This window comes from Ursus maritimus, unplaced genomic scaffold (assembly GCF_017311325.1).
Source record: "Ursus maritimus isolate PB19 unplaced genomic scaffold, ASM1731132v1 scaffold_29, whole genome shotgun sequence".
NCBI classification, from domain to species: Eukaryota; Metazoa; Chordata; class Mammalia; order Carnivora; family Ursidae; genus Ursus; species Ursus maritimus.
In genome coordinates this window covers 11295111-11312475 of record NW_024425452.1, presented here as the reverse complement: position 1 = coordinate 11312475, position 17365 = coordinate 11295111, and the positions used below count along the sequence as shown (strand labels likewise).

General features: G+C 39.5%; 1 protein-coding gene and 1 non-coding gene across 5 annotated transcripts in view; both read right to left on the bottom strand.

Moving 5' to 3' along the window:
- FBXO9 (F-box protein 9) overlaps positions 1–15597 on the bottom strand; it is a 41653-nt gene extending 26056 nt beyond the window's left edge. Inside the window, exons 1-2 of one of the 4 annotated variants that reach the window (XM_008691775.2) lie at positions 15476–15597; positions 11345–11428 (exon numbers count right to left, since the gene is read on the bottom strand). In XM_008691775.2, the coding sequence (XP_008689997.1) occupies positions 11345–11428; positions 15476–15490 (99 nt within the window). In that variant the 5' untranslated portion in view covers positions 15491–15597. Of the gene's footprint in view, positions 1–11344; positions 11429–14255; positions 14409–14621; positions 14885–15475 lie in introns of those variants that run through there. The other 3 variants (XM_040643578.1, XM_008691776.2, XM_008691777.2) reach the window with 3 other exon arrangements.
- Positions 4035–4181, bottom strand: LOC121105748. Its single transcript, XR_005838397.1, has one exon. It is a non-coding gene; the product is annotated as a U4 spliceosomal RNA (small nuclear RNA).
- Positions 15598–17365: the final 1768 nt, after the last annotated feature.

Below are 17365 nucleotides of genomic sequence, written 5' to 3'. Positions count from 1 at the left end.
AGCCTGCATAGTTGGATGCATGCAGGAGCCAATTCTAACACTATCCATCTCCCTTGCTAGCACTTTGTGCCCAGCTGCTGCATTTACCTATAGACTTCCCACCTTAGGAGACACCCATCCAAAACAGCTCTATACCTGCTATAGCCAGCAGGCAGCCCTGGCGGGGACCAGCAAACCTCCTAGTGACTCCTATCATGGGAAGGGATATAACCCCACACAACAGCACGCCAATTTCTGCAGCCAGCCTCTTTGCCAGCCGTGCAAGAAGCAAGCCCTGCCCTTTGGTGTGCCTGCAGCTGTCCGCAGCAGTTAACTGCAGACAGCCAACATGAGGACTGACTCCAACAACTCTATACCATGGCAGCTACGGCCGGGCATCTAACAGCACCAGGAGCAAAACCTGCCCAGCGCACCTGCAGGAAGCAGCAGATCACTGAAACTAGCGGGACCAAGGGCAGTCCAACCCACCAGCATGACTGTATCAATCACAGCTCATCCACAAAAGGAGGGCAAACATAGCCCATACAGGGGATGCTCATGGTGTGACTGGTTCTGGTGACCAGGGGATTGAGCTAAAGGGCACCTCAGGACTTCTTCCACACAAGGCCACTACTTCCAAGACCAAGACATGTAACTAACCTATCTAGTACAAAGAAATACAGAGAGTCACACAAAATGAGAAGACAGAGGAAAATCTCCCAAATGAAAGAACAAGACAAAAATTGAAGGAAAAAAAAAAAAAAAAAGCTAAACGAAAACAAGATAAGCAATATGCCTAATAAAGAGTTCAAAGTAACGGTCATAAAGATACTCAACAGACTTACAAATGGATGAACTCAGTGGGAACTTCAACCAAGAGATAGAAAATATAAAAAAGAACCACAGCTGAAGAACTCAGTAACTGAAATGCAGACTACACTAGAGGGAATCAATAGCAGATGAGAGGACACAGAAGAATGGATCAGCAATGCCGAAGACACGATAACGTAAAGCAACCAAGCTCAATAGCAAACTGGAAAAGAATAAAAAAAAATAAGAATAGATTAAGGGACCTCTGCAACATCACTGAGTGTAGTAATATTTGTTTTATAGGAGTTCCAAAAGGGGGCGGGCAGAAAACTTATTTCAAGAATACCTGAAAACTTCCCCAATCTGGAAAGGGAAACAGATATCCAGGTCCAAGAAGCACAGACAGCCCCAACAAGATGAACCCAAGGAAGTTCACACCAAGACCCATAATTAAAATGACAAAAAGTAATGATAAAGAGAGAATCTTAAAAGCAGCAGGAGAAAACAGTTCCATACAAGGGGAACCCCATAAGGCTATCAGCTGATTTTCCAGCACAGACTTTGCAGGCCAAAGGGGTGGCATGCTGTAATCAAAGTGCTGAAAGGAAAAAAACCTACAACCAAGAATACTCTACTCAGCAAGGCTATTACTCAGAATAGGAGAGAGAGAGTTTTTCAGACAGAAAAAAGTTAAAGAAATTCATCACCAGTAAACCAGCCTTATAAGAAATGTTAAAAAGAATCCTTTAAGGGGAAAGAAAAGGCCATAACTAGAAGATATTGATAGAAAAAAAAATTCACTGGTAAAAACAAACACACAGTAAAAGTAGGAGATTAATACTTACGAAGCCAGTATGAAAGATGAACTAATGTAATAAAATCAATTATATCTATAAAAATTAGTCAAGGGATACACAAACTAAAAAGATGCAAAATAAGACATCATATACAAAGAACAGGGAATGGGTAAAGAAAAGTTAGTGCTTTAGAATGCATTTGAACTTAAGTGCCCATCAACTTAACGTAGACTGGTACATGCACAGGATGTGATAAATGAACCAACCCCCTGGTAACCGCACATGAAAAACCTATAATAGATACACAAAAAATAAAGAGGAAGGAATCCCAACATAAGACTAAAGAAAGCCATCAATCACGAGGGAAGAGAGCAAGAGAAGAAAAAAGGAACACAGAAAAGCTACAAAACCCCAAAAACAATGAACACAATGGCAATAAGAATATACCTATCAACAAGTAGTTTAAATGTAAATGGACTAAATGCTCCAATGAACAGACAGGGTGGTGAATGGATAAATAAACAAGACCCACCTATTTGCAGCCCATAAGAGACTCACTTCCCAGTCTGAAAGATGCCGGCAGAGTAGGTGGACCCTGGGATAGCTTCATCCCATGAATACAGCTAGGTAACTATCAAATCACCCTAAATACTTCAGAAATTGACCTGGAGACTGGCAGAACAAACTCCACAACTAAAGGTAGAGAAGAGGTGACATCAAAGACAATAAAAGTGTGGAGACACAGCTTGGGAGAGAAACAGATCATGGACACTGAAGTGGGGAGGGAGTCGCATTTGCAGAGAAGGGCTAGAGACTGACTAGCACACAGGGGAGAGCGCAGAGTGGACACTTGCTACCTAACTTGCTTATACCAAACCCCACCATCCCATGCTCCAGAGGTACCACCCTTCCCAGTCACAACTGCCTCAGTCCCACTGTGGCAGGCCCCTCTCCCCTAGAAGCCCAGCCCAAACCCCTGCCCCCACCATGTTTCCCAACCCAGGAGTTTTGTAGGACCTTAGTTCTGGTGGCAGTGGTGACAGGTGTCATTTCATAAGCAGACCAGAGTACACCTGGTTAAAACTCAACACATTCAGGCCAGGGACCAAACACTGTCCATAACAGGCAAAGAAAGCCTCTGCAGACTGGCCTGAAGCATAAAGTGGCCAGGACACAACAGCAGAGTGCACATAGCACACACTGGAGACACAAGACTACAGGGCACTATAGGACCTCTTCTTCATAAGGCCATTACCCTCAAGAAAAAGAGACCTAGCTGACTTTCCTAACACACAGAAGTAGGAACAGTGACTTAGACAAAATGAGAAGACAGAAGGATTTGTCCCAAATCAAAGAATAGGACAAGGTTAAGGGCAGAGATTTAGGTGAAACAGATATGAGTAACTTGCCTGATAGAAAATTTAAAGTAATGATCATAAGGATACTCACTGGAGTTGAGAAGAGTGAAAGACATCAGTGAGATCATTAACACAGAGATAAGGAATAACACAGAGATAAAGGAGTCAATAAACGAAATGAGGAACACATTTGATGGAACAAACAGCAGGCTGGAAGAAGCAGAAGAACAAATCAACCTAGGATACAGAGCAATGGAAAGTAATCAAGCTGAACAAAAGAGAAAAAAGAATTATACAAAATGAGAAAGAATACACATTCTTTTCAAGCGCACACGGAACATTCTCCAGAACAGATCACATATTAACCTACAAAACAACCTCAACAAATGCCAAGAAGAGTGGAGACATACCATGCATCTTTTCTGACCATAACACTATGACACTAGAAGTCAACCACAAGAAAAGATTTGGAAAAACCACAAATACATGGAGGTTAAGTAACATGATACTAAACAATGAATGAGTCGACCAGGAAATAAAAGAAGAAATTTAAAAAGTACATGGAAACAAATGAAAATGAAAACACAACAGTACAAAATCTTTGCAATGCAGCAAAATTGGTTCTAAGTCTATAGTAATGCAGGTCACCTCAAGAAGCAAGACAAATCTCTAACAAACAACCTAAACTTACACCTAAAGGAGCTAGAATAAGAACAAACAAAACCTAAAACCAGAAGGAAGGAAATAGTAAAGATTAGAGCAGAAATAAATGATAAAGAAACCTTAAAAAACCACAATAAAACATATCAATGAAACCAGGAGCAGGGTCTTTGGAAAAAAAACAATAAAATTGATAAACCTCCAGGCAGACTTATCAAGTAAAAGAGAAAGGACTCAAATAAAATCACAAATGAGAGAGGAGAAATTATAACAATACCAAAGAAATACAAACAATTATGGGATTATGAAAAACTCTATGCCAACAAATACACATCTAGAAGAAATGGATAAATTCCTAGAAACGCATAAACTATTAAAACTTAAAAAGAAAGAGAAAATTGAACAGACTGATAATTAGCAAAGAAATTGAATTAGTAATAAAATTTAAAAAAAAACCTCCTAACAAACAAAGTCCAGGACCAGATGGCTTCACAGGGAATTCTACCAAACATTTAATTAGCAATAATTGTGACTCAGATAAACATCATTGGCTATAATACTGCCAGTGCCGAAAGCTCTACCAAACATTTAAAGAAGAGTTAATACCTATTCTTTTCAAACCATTTCAAAAAGTAGAAGAGGAAGGAACACTTCCAAATTCATTCTATGAGGCCAGCATTACCCTGATAACAAAACCAGATAAGGGTACCACTTAGAAAGAGAACTACAGATCAATATCCCTGATGAACATAAATGCAAAAATCCTCAACAGAAACCAGCAAACTGAATCCAACAATACGTTTAAAAAAAAAAATCATTCACCACAATCAAGTAGGAGTTTTCTTGGGTTGCAAGGTGGTTCAATATTTGAAAATCAATCAATGTGATACATCACATCAATAAGGGAAAGGATAAGAACCATATAATCATTTCAATAGATGCAGAAAAAGCATTTGACAAAGTACAACATCCTTTATGATAAAAACCCTCAACAAAGTAAGTTTAGAGGGAACATATGTCGACATAATAAAGGCCATATATGAAAACCCCACAGCTATATGGTCAATTATTTTTGCCAAAGCAGGAAAGAATATCCAATGGGAAAAAAACAGTCTCTTCAACAAATGGTGTTGGGAAAACTGGATAGCAACATACAAAAGAAGGAAAGTGGACCACTTTCTAAACACTCTACACAAACATAAATTCAAAATGGATTAAAGAACAAAATGTGAGATCTGAAACCATAAAAATCCTAGGAGAGAGCAAAGACAGTAATTTCTCTGACACTGACATACCAACTTTCTTCTAGATATGTCTCCTGAGGTAAGGAAAACAAAAGCAAAAATAAACTATTGGGGGGACCACATCAAAATCAAAAGCTTCTGGGGCACCTGGGTGGCACAGTTAAGTGTCCAACTCTTGGTTTCAGCTCAAGTTGTGATCTCAGGGTCATGAGATCGAGTTCCGCATCGGACTCCACACTGAGCATGGCAGCTGCTTAAATTTCCCTCCCTCTCCCCTCCCGCCCCTCCCCCCATGCACTCTCTAAAATAAATCAATCTTAAAAAAATAAAATAAAATAAAAAGCTTCAGCACAGCAAGAGAAACAATCAACTAAACTAAAAGGCAACCTATGGAATGGAAGAAGATATTTATAAATGATGTATCCACAATAAAGAACCGGTTAGTATCTGAAAAAAATAGAGAACTTAGAAAACTCAACACCCAAAAAAACAAATAATCCAATCTGAAAATGAGCAGAAGACACAGACATTACTCCAGAGAAAACATACAGATGGCCAACAGACATATGAAAAGATGCTCAACATCACTCATCATCAGGGAAATGCAAATCAAAACTACAATGGGATATCACCTCACACTGTCAGAATGGCTAAAATCAACAACATAAGAAACAACAGGTGTTGGTGAGGACATGGAGAAAAAGGAACTCTTGTGCACTGTTGGTAGAAATGCAAACTGGTGCAGCCACTGTGGAAAACAGTTTGGAGGTCCCTCAAAAAGTTAAAAATAGATTCTTCAATCCAGCAATTGCACTACTGGGTACTTACCCAAAGAATACAAGAACTGGTGCAGCCACTGTGGAAAACAGTTTGGAGGTCCCTCAAAAAGTTAAAAATAGATTCTTCAATCCAGCAATTACACTACTGGGTAATTACCCAAAGAATACAAGAACACTAATACAAACAGATACATGCACCACTATGGTTTCAGCAGCATTATTTACAATAGCCAAGATATGGAAGCACCCCAAGTGTGTCCATCACTTGATGAATGGATAAAGAAGATGTGGTATAAATATACAATGGAATATTATTCAGTCATTAAAAAGAATGAAATCTTGCCATTTGTAATGACATGGATAGAGCTAGAGAGTCTAATGCTAAGTGAGATAAGTCAGAGAAAGACAAATGCCATATGATTTCACTCTGAAGTGGAATTTAAGAAACAAAAGAGCAAAGGGGGAAAAAAGAGGGAGACAAACCCTCAACTATAGAGAATTCTTAACTATAGAGAACAAACTGATGATTACTAGAAGGGAGGGGGGTGGAGGAATGGGTTAATGGAGATGGAGGAATAGGAACAGGTGATGGAGATTAAGGAGTATACTTGTCATGCTGAACACCAAGTGATGTGTGGAATGGAATGGTTCAATCACTGTATAACACGCCTGAAACTAATATAACACTATATGTTAACTAACTGGAATTAAAATAAAAACAAAAAGATCAGTTTGTACAAAAAAAAAATACCTTTTTCCAAAGTTTATTTTATGTTACCAAAAGAAAAAATAATTTATTCAGCTATGAAGATGACAACAAAACATAGTACCCAAGGCCTAAGAACTTTACCAAGTTTCAACTTCCATGTACAATATTTAATTCACAGTATATCTTCTCTTTTTCAAAATAATTTGTAAGACTAAAATCAAGTGTGACAGAAATATTTAGAGATAAGCCAATAAAGTGTACCCTTTACTTATTTATTGTATGTTTAGTCAGAAGAAAAAAAGACTTCATATCCGAAGACACACACAAACTAAAAGTGAAGGGAGAGAAAAATATATACCATGCCAATGGAAGCAAAAAAAAAAAAAGGCAATACCTATATCAGACAAAACAGACTTTAAAATACTGTAGCAAGAGGCAAAGAAAGGCACTACATAATACTGTAAAACGGATAAAAGGATCAATCCAAAAAAAGTATATAACAATTACAAATACCTATGCACCCAATATAGGAGAACTTATACACATAAAGCAAATATTAACATAGAAAAAATGGACAGTAACACAATAATAGTAGGGGACATGAACACCTTATTTACATCAATGGGCAGATCATCCAGACAGAAAATCAATAAGGAAACAAAAATCAATGAACACACACATACACACACACAAAAATCAATCAACACAGTAGACCAGCTGGATTTAACAGATATATACAGAACATTCCAACAAAAGCAACAGAATACACATATTTTTCAAGTGTAAATGAAACATTCTCCAAGACAGATCACATGTTAGGCCACAAAATAAGTCTCAATAAATTTGAAAAGTTTGAGATGGTTACCAGAGGGGAGGTGAATGGGCGGATGAGCGAAACAGGTGACGGGGATTAAGGACTGTACTTGCTATAACGAGCACTGGGTGATGTATGGAATCCCTATATGGTACACCTGAAACTAATATAATACTGTACATTAACTATGTTGGAATTACTATAAAAAATAAAAAAATAAAATATCTGAAATTATATCAAGCATTTTCTCTGACCACAACACTATGAAACTAGAAATCAATGACAAGAAAAAAACTGGGAAAAGCACAACCACACCAAGGGGCTAAATAACACATTACTAAACAACCAATAAATCAACAAAGAAACCAAAGAGGAAATCAAAAAATACATGGGAGACAAATGAAAATGGAAATACAATGGTCCAAAATCTTTGGGATGCAATGAAAGTAGTTCTAAGAGGGACATTCATAGTGATACAAGTTTCTATTTCAAGAAGCAAGACAAATCTCAAATAAACAATCTAACCTGACACCTAAAGTAACTAGAAGAAGAATAAAGCCCAAAGCTAGTACAAAAAAGGAACTAATAAAGATCAGAGCAGAGATAAATGAAACAGACTAAAAAACCAACAGAAAGAGTCAATGAAACCAAGAGCTGGTTTTCTGGGAAGAAAAAAAAAAATGTTTTTTAGCCAGATTCATCAAGACAAAAAAAGAACTCAAGTAACTTCAGAGATGAAGGAGGAGAAATAACAACTAACACCACAAAAATACAAAGAATTGCAAGATAATATTATGAAAAAGTATATGCCAACAAATTGGACAACTTAGATGAAATGGATAAATTCCTTGAAAAATACAGTCTTCTGAAACGGAATCAAGAAGAAATAGAAAATGTAAACAGATAAATTACCTTAACACAATTGAACTGGTAATCAAAACACTCCCAACAAACAAAAGTCCAAGGCCAGATGACTTTACCAGGTGAATTCTATCAAGGATTTTTTTTTCCTATCAAGCAATTAAAGTAGAGTTAATACCTATTCTTCTCAAACCATTTCAAAAACAGAAAAGGATTTTCCAAATTTACTCTACAAAATCAGCATTACCCTGACACCAACAAAGACACTACAAGAAAAGAAAACTACAGGCTAGTATCTCTGATGACCTCAGATGTATAAATCCTCAACAAAATATTAGCAAAGTGAATTCAGTAATACATTAAAAGGATCATGCACCACAATCAATGGAATTTATACCAGGGATGCAAAGGTGATTCAATATATGCAAATCACTGTGAAACTTCATTCTAACAAGAGGAAGTATAAAAACCATATGATCATCTCAACAGATGCAGAAAAAGTATTTGACAAAATTCAGCATCCATTCGTGATAAAAACTCTCAACAAAGTGGGTTTAGAGGGAACACACCTCAACATAAGAAAGGCCATAATATGACAAACCCACAGCTAATATCATACTCAATGGTGAAAAATCCAAATTTTTCCCCTAAGATGCCCATTCACCACTTTCATTCAACATAGTACAGGCAGTGCTAGTGGCAGCAATCAAACAAGAAATAAAAGGTATCCATGGGGTGCTTGGGTGGCTCAGTTGATTAAGTTAGTCCAACTCTTGATTTTGGCTCAGGTCATGATTTCAGAGCTGTGGGATCGAGCCCCTGTGTCAGGCCCCACACTGGGCATGGAGTCTGCTTGGGATTCTCTCCCTCTCCTTTCCCACACCCCCTCAACTCCTGTGCATTCTCTATCTCTAAAAAAAAAAAAGAGGGGCACCTGGGTGGCTCAGTCGTTAAGTGTCTGCCTTCAGCTCAGGGCGTGATCCCAGAGTCCTGGGATCGAGCCCCACATCAGGCTCCTCTGCTGGGAGCCTGCTTCTTCCTCTCCCACTCCCCCTGCCTGTGTTCCGTCTCTTGCTGGCTGTCTCTCTCTCTGCCAAATAAATAAAGAAAATCTTTAAAAAAAAAAAAAAAAGAAAAAAAGAAAGAAATAACTAAAAAGTATCCAGATTGGTAAGGAAGAAGTAAAACTGTCACTATTTCCAGATATATATATATATATGAAATCCCGAAGACTCCACCAAGAAACTATTTGAAGTAATAAATGAATTTAGTAAAGTTGCAGGATACAAAATGAATATACAGAAATCTGTTACATTTCTGTATACTAAGAACAAAGTAGCAAAAAGAGAAATTGAGAAAACAATCCCATCTGCAATTGCACCTGAAAGAAATTACCTAGGAATAAATTTAACTAAGAAGGTGAAAGAGCTATACTTTGAAAACTATAAGACACTGATGAAAGAAATAGAAGACAATACAAATAAATGGAAAGATATCCTATGCTCGTGGAAGAATTAATGTTGTTACAATGTCCACACTACCCAAATCAAATCTACAGATTCAATGCAATCCCTGTTAAAATATCAATAGCATTTTTCACAGAACTAGAACAAATAATTCTAAAATTCATACAGAACCACAAGGAACCTGAAGAGCCAAAGCAATCTTGAGAAAGAACAAAGTTTGAAGTATCACAACTCTGGATTTTTAAGATATGCTACAAAGCTATGGTAATCAAAACAGTATGGTACTGGGACAAAACCAGATACAAAGATCAATGGAACAGAATAGAGAGCCCAGAAATAAGCTCACACTTCAACGGTCAGTTAATCTACAACAAAGGAGGCAAGAATATGCAAGGGGGAAAAGACAGGCTCTGCAATAAATAGTGCTGGGAAAGCATGAAAAAGAATAAAACTGGACCACTTTCTCATACCACACAAAACAAACTCAAAGACCTAAATGTGAGACCTGAAACCATAAAACTCCTAGAAGAAAACACAGGCAATAATCTCTTGGACACTGGCCTTAGCAACATCTTTATGGATATGTCTCCTTAGGTAAGGGAAACAAAAGCAAAAATAAATTGCTGGGACTACATCAAAATAAAAAGCTTCTGCACAGCAAAGGAAACAATCAACAGAACAAAAAGGCAACCTACTGATGGGAGAAGAGGTTTGCAAATAATCCAAAATATATAAGGAATTTATACAACTCAATACTAATAAAACAAATAATCCTATTAAAAAATGGGTAGAGGACTTAGACATTTTTCTAAAAAAGACAATGGCCAACAAGTACATGAAAAGATGTTCAGCATCACTAATTATGAGGGAAACGCAAATCAAAACCACAATGAGGTATCACCTCACACCTGTCATAATGGCTAGAATCAAAAAAATAAGAAATAACAAGTGTTGATAAGGATGTGAAGAAAAGGGCACCCTTGTGAATTGTTCCAACCACTGTGGAAAAGTGAAAGTTCCTCAAAAAAATAAAAATTGAAATAGCATACAATCCAGTAATTCCATTACTGGGTATTTACCCAAAGGAAACTAAAACTGATTTGAAAAGATTACATGTACCTCAAAAAAAAAATAGTTAAAAAAAAAGAAAAAGATATATGTACCTCTCTGTTTATTGCAGCATTGTTTAAAATAGCCAAGATAGGGAAGAAACCCAAAGTATCCATCAACAGAAAAATGGATAAAGATGTTGTGTGCATGTGTTAATGTATATGTGTGTACACACAAACAACAGACTATTACTCAGCCACAAAAAGGAATAAGATCTTGCTATTTTTGACAATATGGATGGACCCAGGGAATATAATGCCAAGTCAAGTAAGAGAAAGACGAATGTCACATGATTTCGCTTGTATGTAGAATCTAAAAAAACGAATGAAAGAACAAGAAAAAAGAAATAGATTCATAAATACAGAGGAGAAAACGGTTGTTGGCAGAGGGGACAATGGCGCAATGGGCAAAAAGGTGAAGGGGATTAAGAAGTACAAACTTCCAGTTATGAAATAAATAAGTCAGAGATGAAAAGTATACCATAGAGAATATAGCCAATGATACTATAATGACATATGGTGTCATTATAGTTAAATATGTAAATCTTGGCACCTGGCTGGCTCAGTCAGAAGAGCATGTGACTCTGGATCCTGGGGGTTGTGAGTTTGAGCCCCACAATGGGGCCAGAGATTACTTAAATACATAAATATTAAAAAAAAAAAAAAAGAACCGATAAATCTTCATAAGTACAATCAATTGTTGCTTAGGTGTGGAAAGCAATGGAATAAGAATTAAATATACGCTTGAAGAGACATGCCTGCAGAGCGGTTTCAGCAGGGCTTTCATTTTCATCATCTTCTGCTCTGACAGTATCAGAATGACAATCTTCCTCAGCTTCTGCCTGAGGGGAGAAAAACCAAAAGAATCATCAGGAATATGCACACATCAGTTTCCCTTGGTAATCCACATCTCCTTGAGCTACCTGCCCAGGTAACTACTTAGTTGTTTCTCTCTAGGTATCTCCTTCACAGTTAAGTTTAGTGATCTGATACTTTCCTAACACTGTGGAATAAACAACTTCGCTGGGCTGCAGTTAAAATGTTTTGGTAGGTGATTTAAAACAACGTTGCTTGCTTCAAAAAAATAACATGTAGCTGTGGCACAGTGTTCAGCAAATAATTTTTGTTTCATGTATCACTTAAGAAACAGTTTTTAGTCCACATTTGGATGTCCTTCCTTTTACATGACTGGCATGTTACCAATATGTGAATATGACTTTTGTCTGTTTATTCTTTTAAATGTCCTAGGAAAGCTCATTAATCAAAGACATGTAATAGTGAATGTTTTTGTAAAGAAGCTGGTTCTGTTTCACAAACTCAGATTTTTATATATTGGATTGATTGAAAGCGGAAAAAAACTGGACTGGAGTTACTGTGCAATGGCCTGGGGCTTAGTCCAGGTCTCAGGTCAGTTTCCTTGCATTTTATCCTTGTATTCTCAACATATGTTTGCTAAATTAAACTGAATCCTACCTTCCAGGAAAAATGACATGTTGCCTCAGGTCAGTCTGTTGGCTAACAGACTTATTAGCAAATGGGACTTGCTCAACACTTCATGTGTTCAGTCCTATAATGTGGCAATAGGGGAAATGAGCTGAGGGCCAGAAATAAGAAATAATGAAACCAATTTCACTTGTTCCAAAGACGTAAGCTTTGTAATTGTAGATTTTCATTGTAATTTGTTTCTAGGACAAAAACATTTACAGTAACACACATTTTTTAACTTGGCCACCAGGCAGACTTGCAATACTCTACAGAGCAACATAAATAAGCCCCACTTCTTATCTCTGACAACCAGACTCAAAGCAGAGGTGCCTTTAAGATTAGAACTAGTTGGTATAAGATAAAAGTGCTGGGCACACTGTAAAGGATAAATTAATGAAAAAATAAATGAAAGAGGCCAAGATTCTGAATTAATTTCCACAAAACTGGAAAATGGAAGCATTAATATATCATCAAATGTATTTTTCAGTGTCTTTAACCTGGGAGCTTTCCTACTTATAGGAAAATAATGAAGGACTTCGAATTTATAGATCCCACTGAAAAGGCTCTTTCTATTCTCCAGTAAGAGGCTGATTTATTACTATAAACTCTAAGTACAGCTAATGGGAGGGGACCTGAGCTCCCTAGGATATCCTCTTAGTAATTCAGCCTTCTAATTCTGTCCTAGCAGTCATGCTAAAGTGACTTCTTTCAAGAGCTTTCCCTGCTCTCTCCAGCTCCAAGCTCTTGCATATGGTGCTTGCTCTCTCCATCCGGAATAACTTCTTCCTCACTTGGCTATTTCTCATCCTTCAAGGTTCAGCTCAGGGATTATACCAGTAAGAAGCATTTTCTGGTCCTCTGAATCGCCTTTGTTTTCCTACAATGCCTGTGCTTGGATCGCAGCTCCTAACACTTGTATTGACATTTTGTCTCTTCCCTAGAGTCAGTGCATTGGGAAAAAGGATCAGTCATGTTTGTAATCTCAGAGGGCCAAACACATAGCTTGAGTCACAGTAAAAGCCTGTCCAGGCCTCAGCTTTCATATCTGTAAAGAGAGGTGTTGGATATGGTTAACTTCTGAGGTCCCTTTTCATAAATGACATTCTATGATTAAAAGTTTACCATAAATCACCTTTGGTGATTTGATTTGGTTATACAGAAGATCTAATATTGTGCTGGGGGTCTAGCATTATGCCAGGCTACTAATTAAGTGCTCAAAAAAATTGCCTGAATTAACAAATAAAAAGTCATGCGGATGTAGAGTGCATATCTCAAGGATGAGGAAAAGAAATGAGAGATCAATAACACAGAAAGCGTCTTCTCCCCTGAGTTCCTGTGTTATTCGTTAATTCTAATCCTTTATTACTTCAGTTCTGGTAAATACAATGACTATCAAATTGGGGGTTTTACTACATTTTGCCAACTCAAATACCACTTGAAATAAGTAGGTCCCCAGCTGTCACCCAGAGATTTACACTTTATTTTTCATAATTGAGTCTGACCCAAACAGTGCCTTTTGCTTGAGTAGTTTATGTCTCCATCATTTTACTCCTGTTATACACACAGGATTAATGAAATATAAAAAGTTAGATGCTTAATCCTGGTCAGAGAATCACTTCTGAAAGTTGAAGGGCATAGTCAATTACTGCTTTTTCTATCCTCCAGGTTAACTTAATAAAATCAAGTCCTTCAGCTATCCGTTTATTCAATAAATATGTGTCTACGATGAAATCATTAGTCTGGTATCATTTCACACTTGATTCATTTAATCCTAGCCAGAGATTAGTTTCTCAGATGGGAAATTTATTCAAAGCTAAAGAAAGGTAGCACAGACCAGAGACTACATATTCCAGCATGCAACAGTCCCGTGGAATTTGCGTTGTCAATTTGTGGAGCTTAACTCTGTCTCCCTCCATTTGGACCGCACTGACGCTGCTCAGGCCCTCACCGCTACCAAGTGAGACATAATCCCTCTGATCCCACACCGCCAGGACCGCCTGCCAATATCCTACTCTCGGCACTGACCCATCACCGGGCAGGTGCGTCCTAACCCCAGGACTCCTTAAAGGACCTGAACGGCTTCTCCGTGGGTACTGCTTTCCGGAGGGGGTAGCAATCAACAAGTGTCTCCGTTTGCCAAGGCTCCCCTCCCCTCCGCCAATTTCAGACGCTGCAACGGCTCACCTCAACCTATGCTCACTGCTCTTGATAAAATCCCTCGAGGGGGGTAAGACTGGCTCAATGTCCTCAGCCAACCAAGAAGAGGCATTCTTCTCCGCTGTCCTGCACACCCGCTCTTCCTCACATCGGGTCCCGGCTACGGCGCCGGGGGGCGGGGGGAGCGGCAGGAAGGAACCCCGCGGAGCGGTCAGGGCTGGCACCCGCTACACTCCAGCTCAGGCCAAGGGCCCTACAGTGGGTGGCGGCCGAGCAGCTCCCACTCCTCCCAGTCTCCACTTCCCGCTCTCTCGGGGCTCCTCCCAGGCCTAGCCCCTTCTGCACACCGCACTCCCGCCTCGCAGTGTCCCTCCGAGCCCCCTCCCGGGTTACCATGCTGGCGGGGCAGCCGGCCGCGGTCGAGGGGCTTTCCGCGCCCCCTCTGCACCGCTCCCCCGAGGAGGTGTGCTGGGTGTCCGGGTGTCTACTCCTGCCCGTCTGCTGCAACGGGGCTTAGCAGAGTTCTCGGTCGGAGAAGCGCACCAGGCAGCGGCAATAACTGCGGGCCCGGCGTACGGCAGCCATCTTCGCGGGGCAGGGGGCCAGATCCGGGCGCGCTAGAGCGACGGCCGGGAAGTCGCGGAGCGGAGGGACGCCCGCTGCCAGCGGAGGCCGAGGACCGTGCGAGAACCAGAGCGTCGGCGCTGCTGGAAACCCCGGACGCCGCGGCGGAGCTGCCCCCTCTACTGCGGAAACCTGTGCCGACGCACTGAGCATGCGCAGTACCGCCGCTGCCTGCGTGCGCCTCACAACTCCCCTGCCTCGCGTGCGCTGCCTAGTGGAGGGGTCGGTGGTGTGGGCCTACTGTGTGCGCGAGGAGGAATTGGCAGTCAGGTCACCCATTTGCTGACCCCCAGTTCAACCCACGTATTTGTCTCAACGACCCCCTTATGCAAACTTGAACAAGCATTATCTAAAAAATGTTTATAACACAAATTTAGGGTTGAGACCCTAAAGCAAACATCCCTTAAGGAGCTTTGAACTTGGTGCTCCGGGAGGTAGCTACACGCTTTTCAGGGGTTCTCTAGAGTTTCACGCCAGGAATGCAGGAAACAGTGAAACTTCACTACAGTCACAGGCTGTTACAATGACTAAACTTTTTGAAAGCACGGATCTGGAGGTTAAGGAAAAGATAGGCTTAGGGGAGAAGCAAGAGGTAAATAAGGCCACCGCAAGGCATGTCTTACTACAGATCTCATCATGCAACCGGGAAAAGACGTTGAGGCTCCTAAGGCCCTGAAACCCGAGTCCGGCCGAGATGGCTCCCGGGATGTACTCTGGGATTTGTAGTCCGCTGTTCTGCGTAGAGTGCCGGAACTTACCGCGATACTAGCCCCACCTCTTAAAGTCCAAACACCTGACGTTGTTTCCTAAGAAGACACTTTATATTTATCAGGCAGTTTGTTATTTTTTCCACACTTTACATTATTTCCAATACGGAAGTTTGCATGCTCTGTGAAAACCTACTGTCTTACAGCCTCTTACCTTCATTTGGCAAACATTTACTGAGTTTCTACGATTTCTACCAGGCGTCAGGTACTAGCAGTAATCAAGATTCCCAGATTCTAGTTCCGCGAGCCCACAGAGTTTAAGTCTCTTATCCATTATTTTATTCGGGAGATATTAGCAATGTAATACATCGGCTGCCTCGGTGGCTCAGTCCCTTAAGCGTCTGCCTTCAGCTCAGGTCATGATCGCAGGTCCCGGATCTATCCCTCATTGGACTTTATGCTTAGTGGGGATCCTGCTTCTCCCTCTACCCCTCCCCACAGCTTGTGCTTTCTCTCTCTCTCAAATAAATAAAATCTTTAAAAAAAAAAAAAAAAAAGGAGAAATGCAATACATCTTCGCAGAAAAATAGAGTAAAAAAAGGCGGGTGGCAAAATGGTGAACTACAATAAGGAAACCCAAATGCTTTCTTTTAATATTGGATGATCCACCCTTCAGGTAGGTGTTTTTATTTGCTCCCTGAATCAGCTACCTAGAAAAAGTACCTTCATGTTTAACGAAGGCCAAAAAATTTAATAGTTTTTAATCTTTAAAGGAAACTTAAGTCTTTTAAGGAAGACTTTCCTCTCAATGACCTCTTTAAAATTGGATTTTGCAATTTAAATGGGGAGGGGAAGGTCAGATGTAAGGATTTATAATCAAAGAAAGTAATATATGTGACTCATGAACAAAAAAATCAGTTTTGCAAATGAAGACTGAGGTATTGAAATGTTTTCAGAACTACTCAATTTCATTAAACGTGTTGAATGCTAATTTAAGATACCTTGGTTAATTAATACAGATGATTTCTATTCTAGCTAATAATAAAGGTTAATAAAATGAGAATTAGTATTCGTAATGGTAAATTAAGCACCTATTTTACTAAAATGCTAAAATGGGGGCACCTGGGTGGCTCAGTCAGTTAACCTTCTGCCTTCAGCTCAGATCATGATCCCCGGGTCCTGGATCAATCCCTCATTGGGCTCCATGCTTAGTGGAGAGCCTGCTTCTCCCTCTCCCTCTGCTGCTCCCCCTGCTGCTCCCCCTGCTTGTGCTCTCTCTCTCTGTCTGTCACTCTCTTTGTCAAATAAATAAAATCTTTTAAAAATAAGTGAGTAAGTAAGTAAGTAAATAAATAAATAAATAAAAATGCTGTTCTGTTTCAGTTACGAATTTTCTATTTCAGACCAGTATCCACTGTATCCACTAGACCTCAGGTTTGTATTAACCTATCATGTTTACAGGATTATAATTTTTCTGACCTAAATCACTTACTAGCTCAGTGGGCCCTTGTTAAACGTAGACCAAGAGAGTCCCTGTATTTGCTGAGTAGACTTGCTTGGACAACTGGATTTGACTAAAACTGGTAATTTTAGATACTTTAAAAATCACTTTTCATGGGAGCAGTATATAATGTTAGGCTACCCGTCTTGACTCCCTGTCTTTTCATTGATAAAAATTTTCAATTTTCGTTTGCCATATGGTTTGGTTGTTATATAGGCAAACACAAAGATAGACAAATGTTACACATTTGCCAAGTGGCCAGATGATCCTTTCCCATTTGGGACAGGAAGTCTTGTATCTTGTGG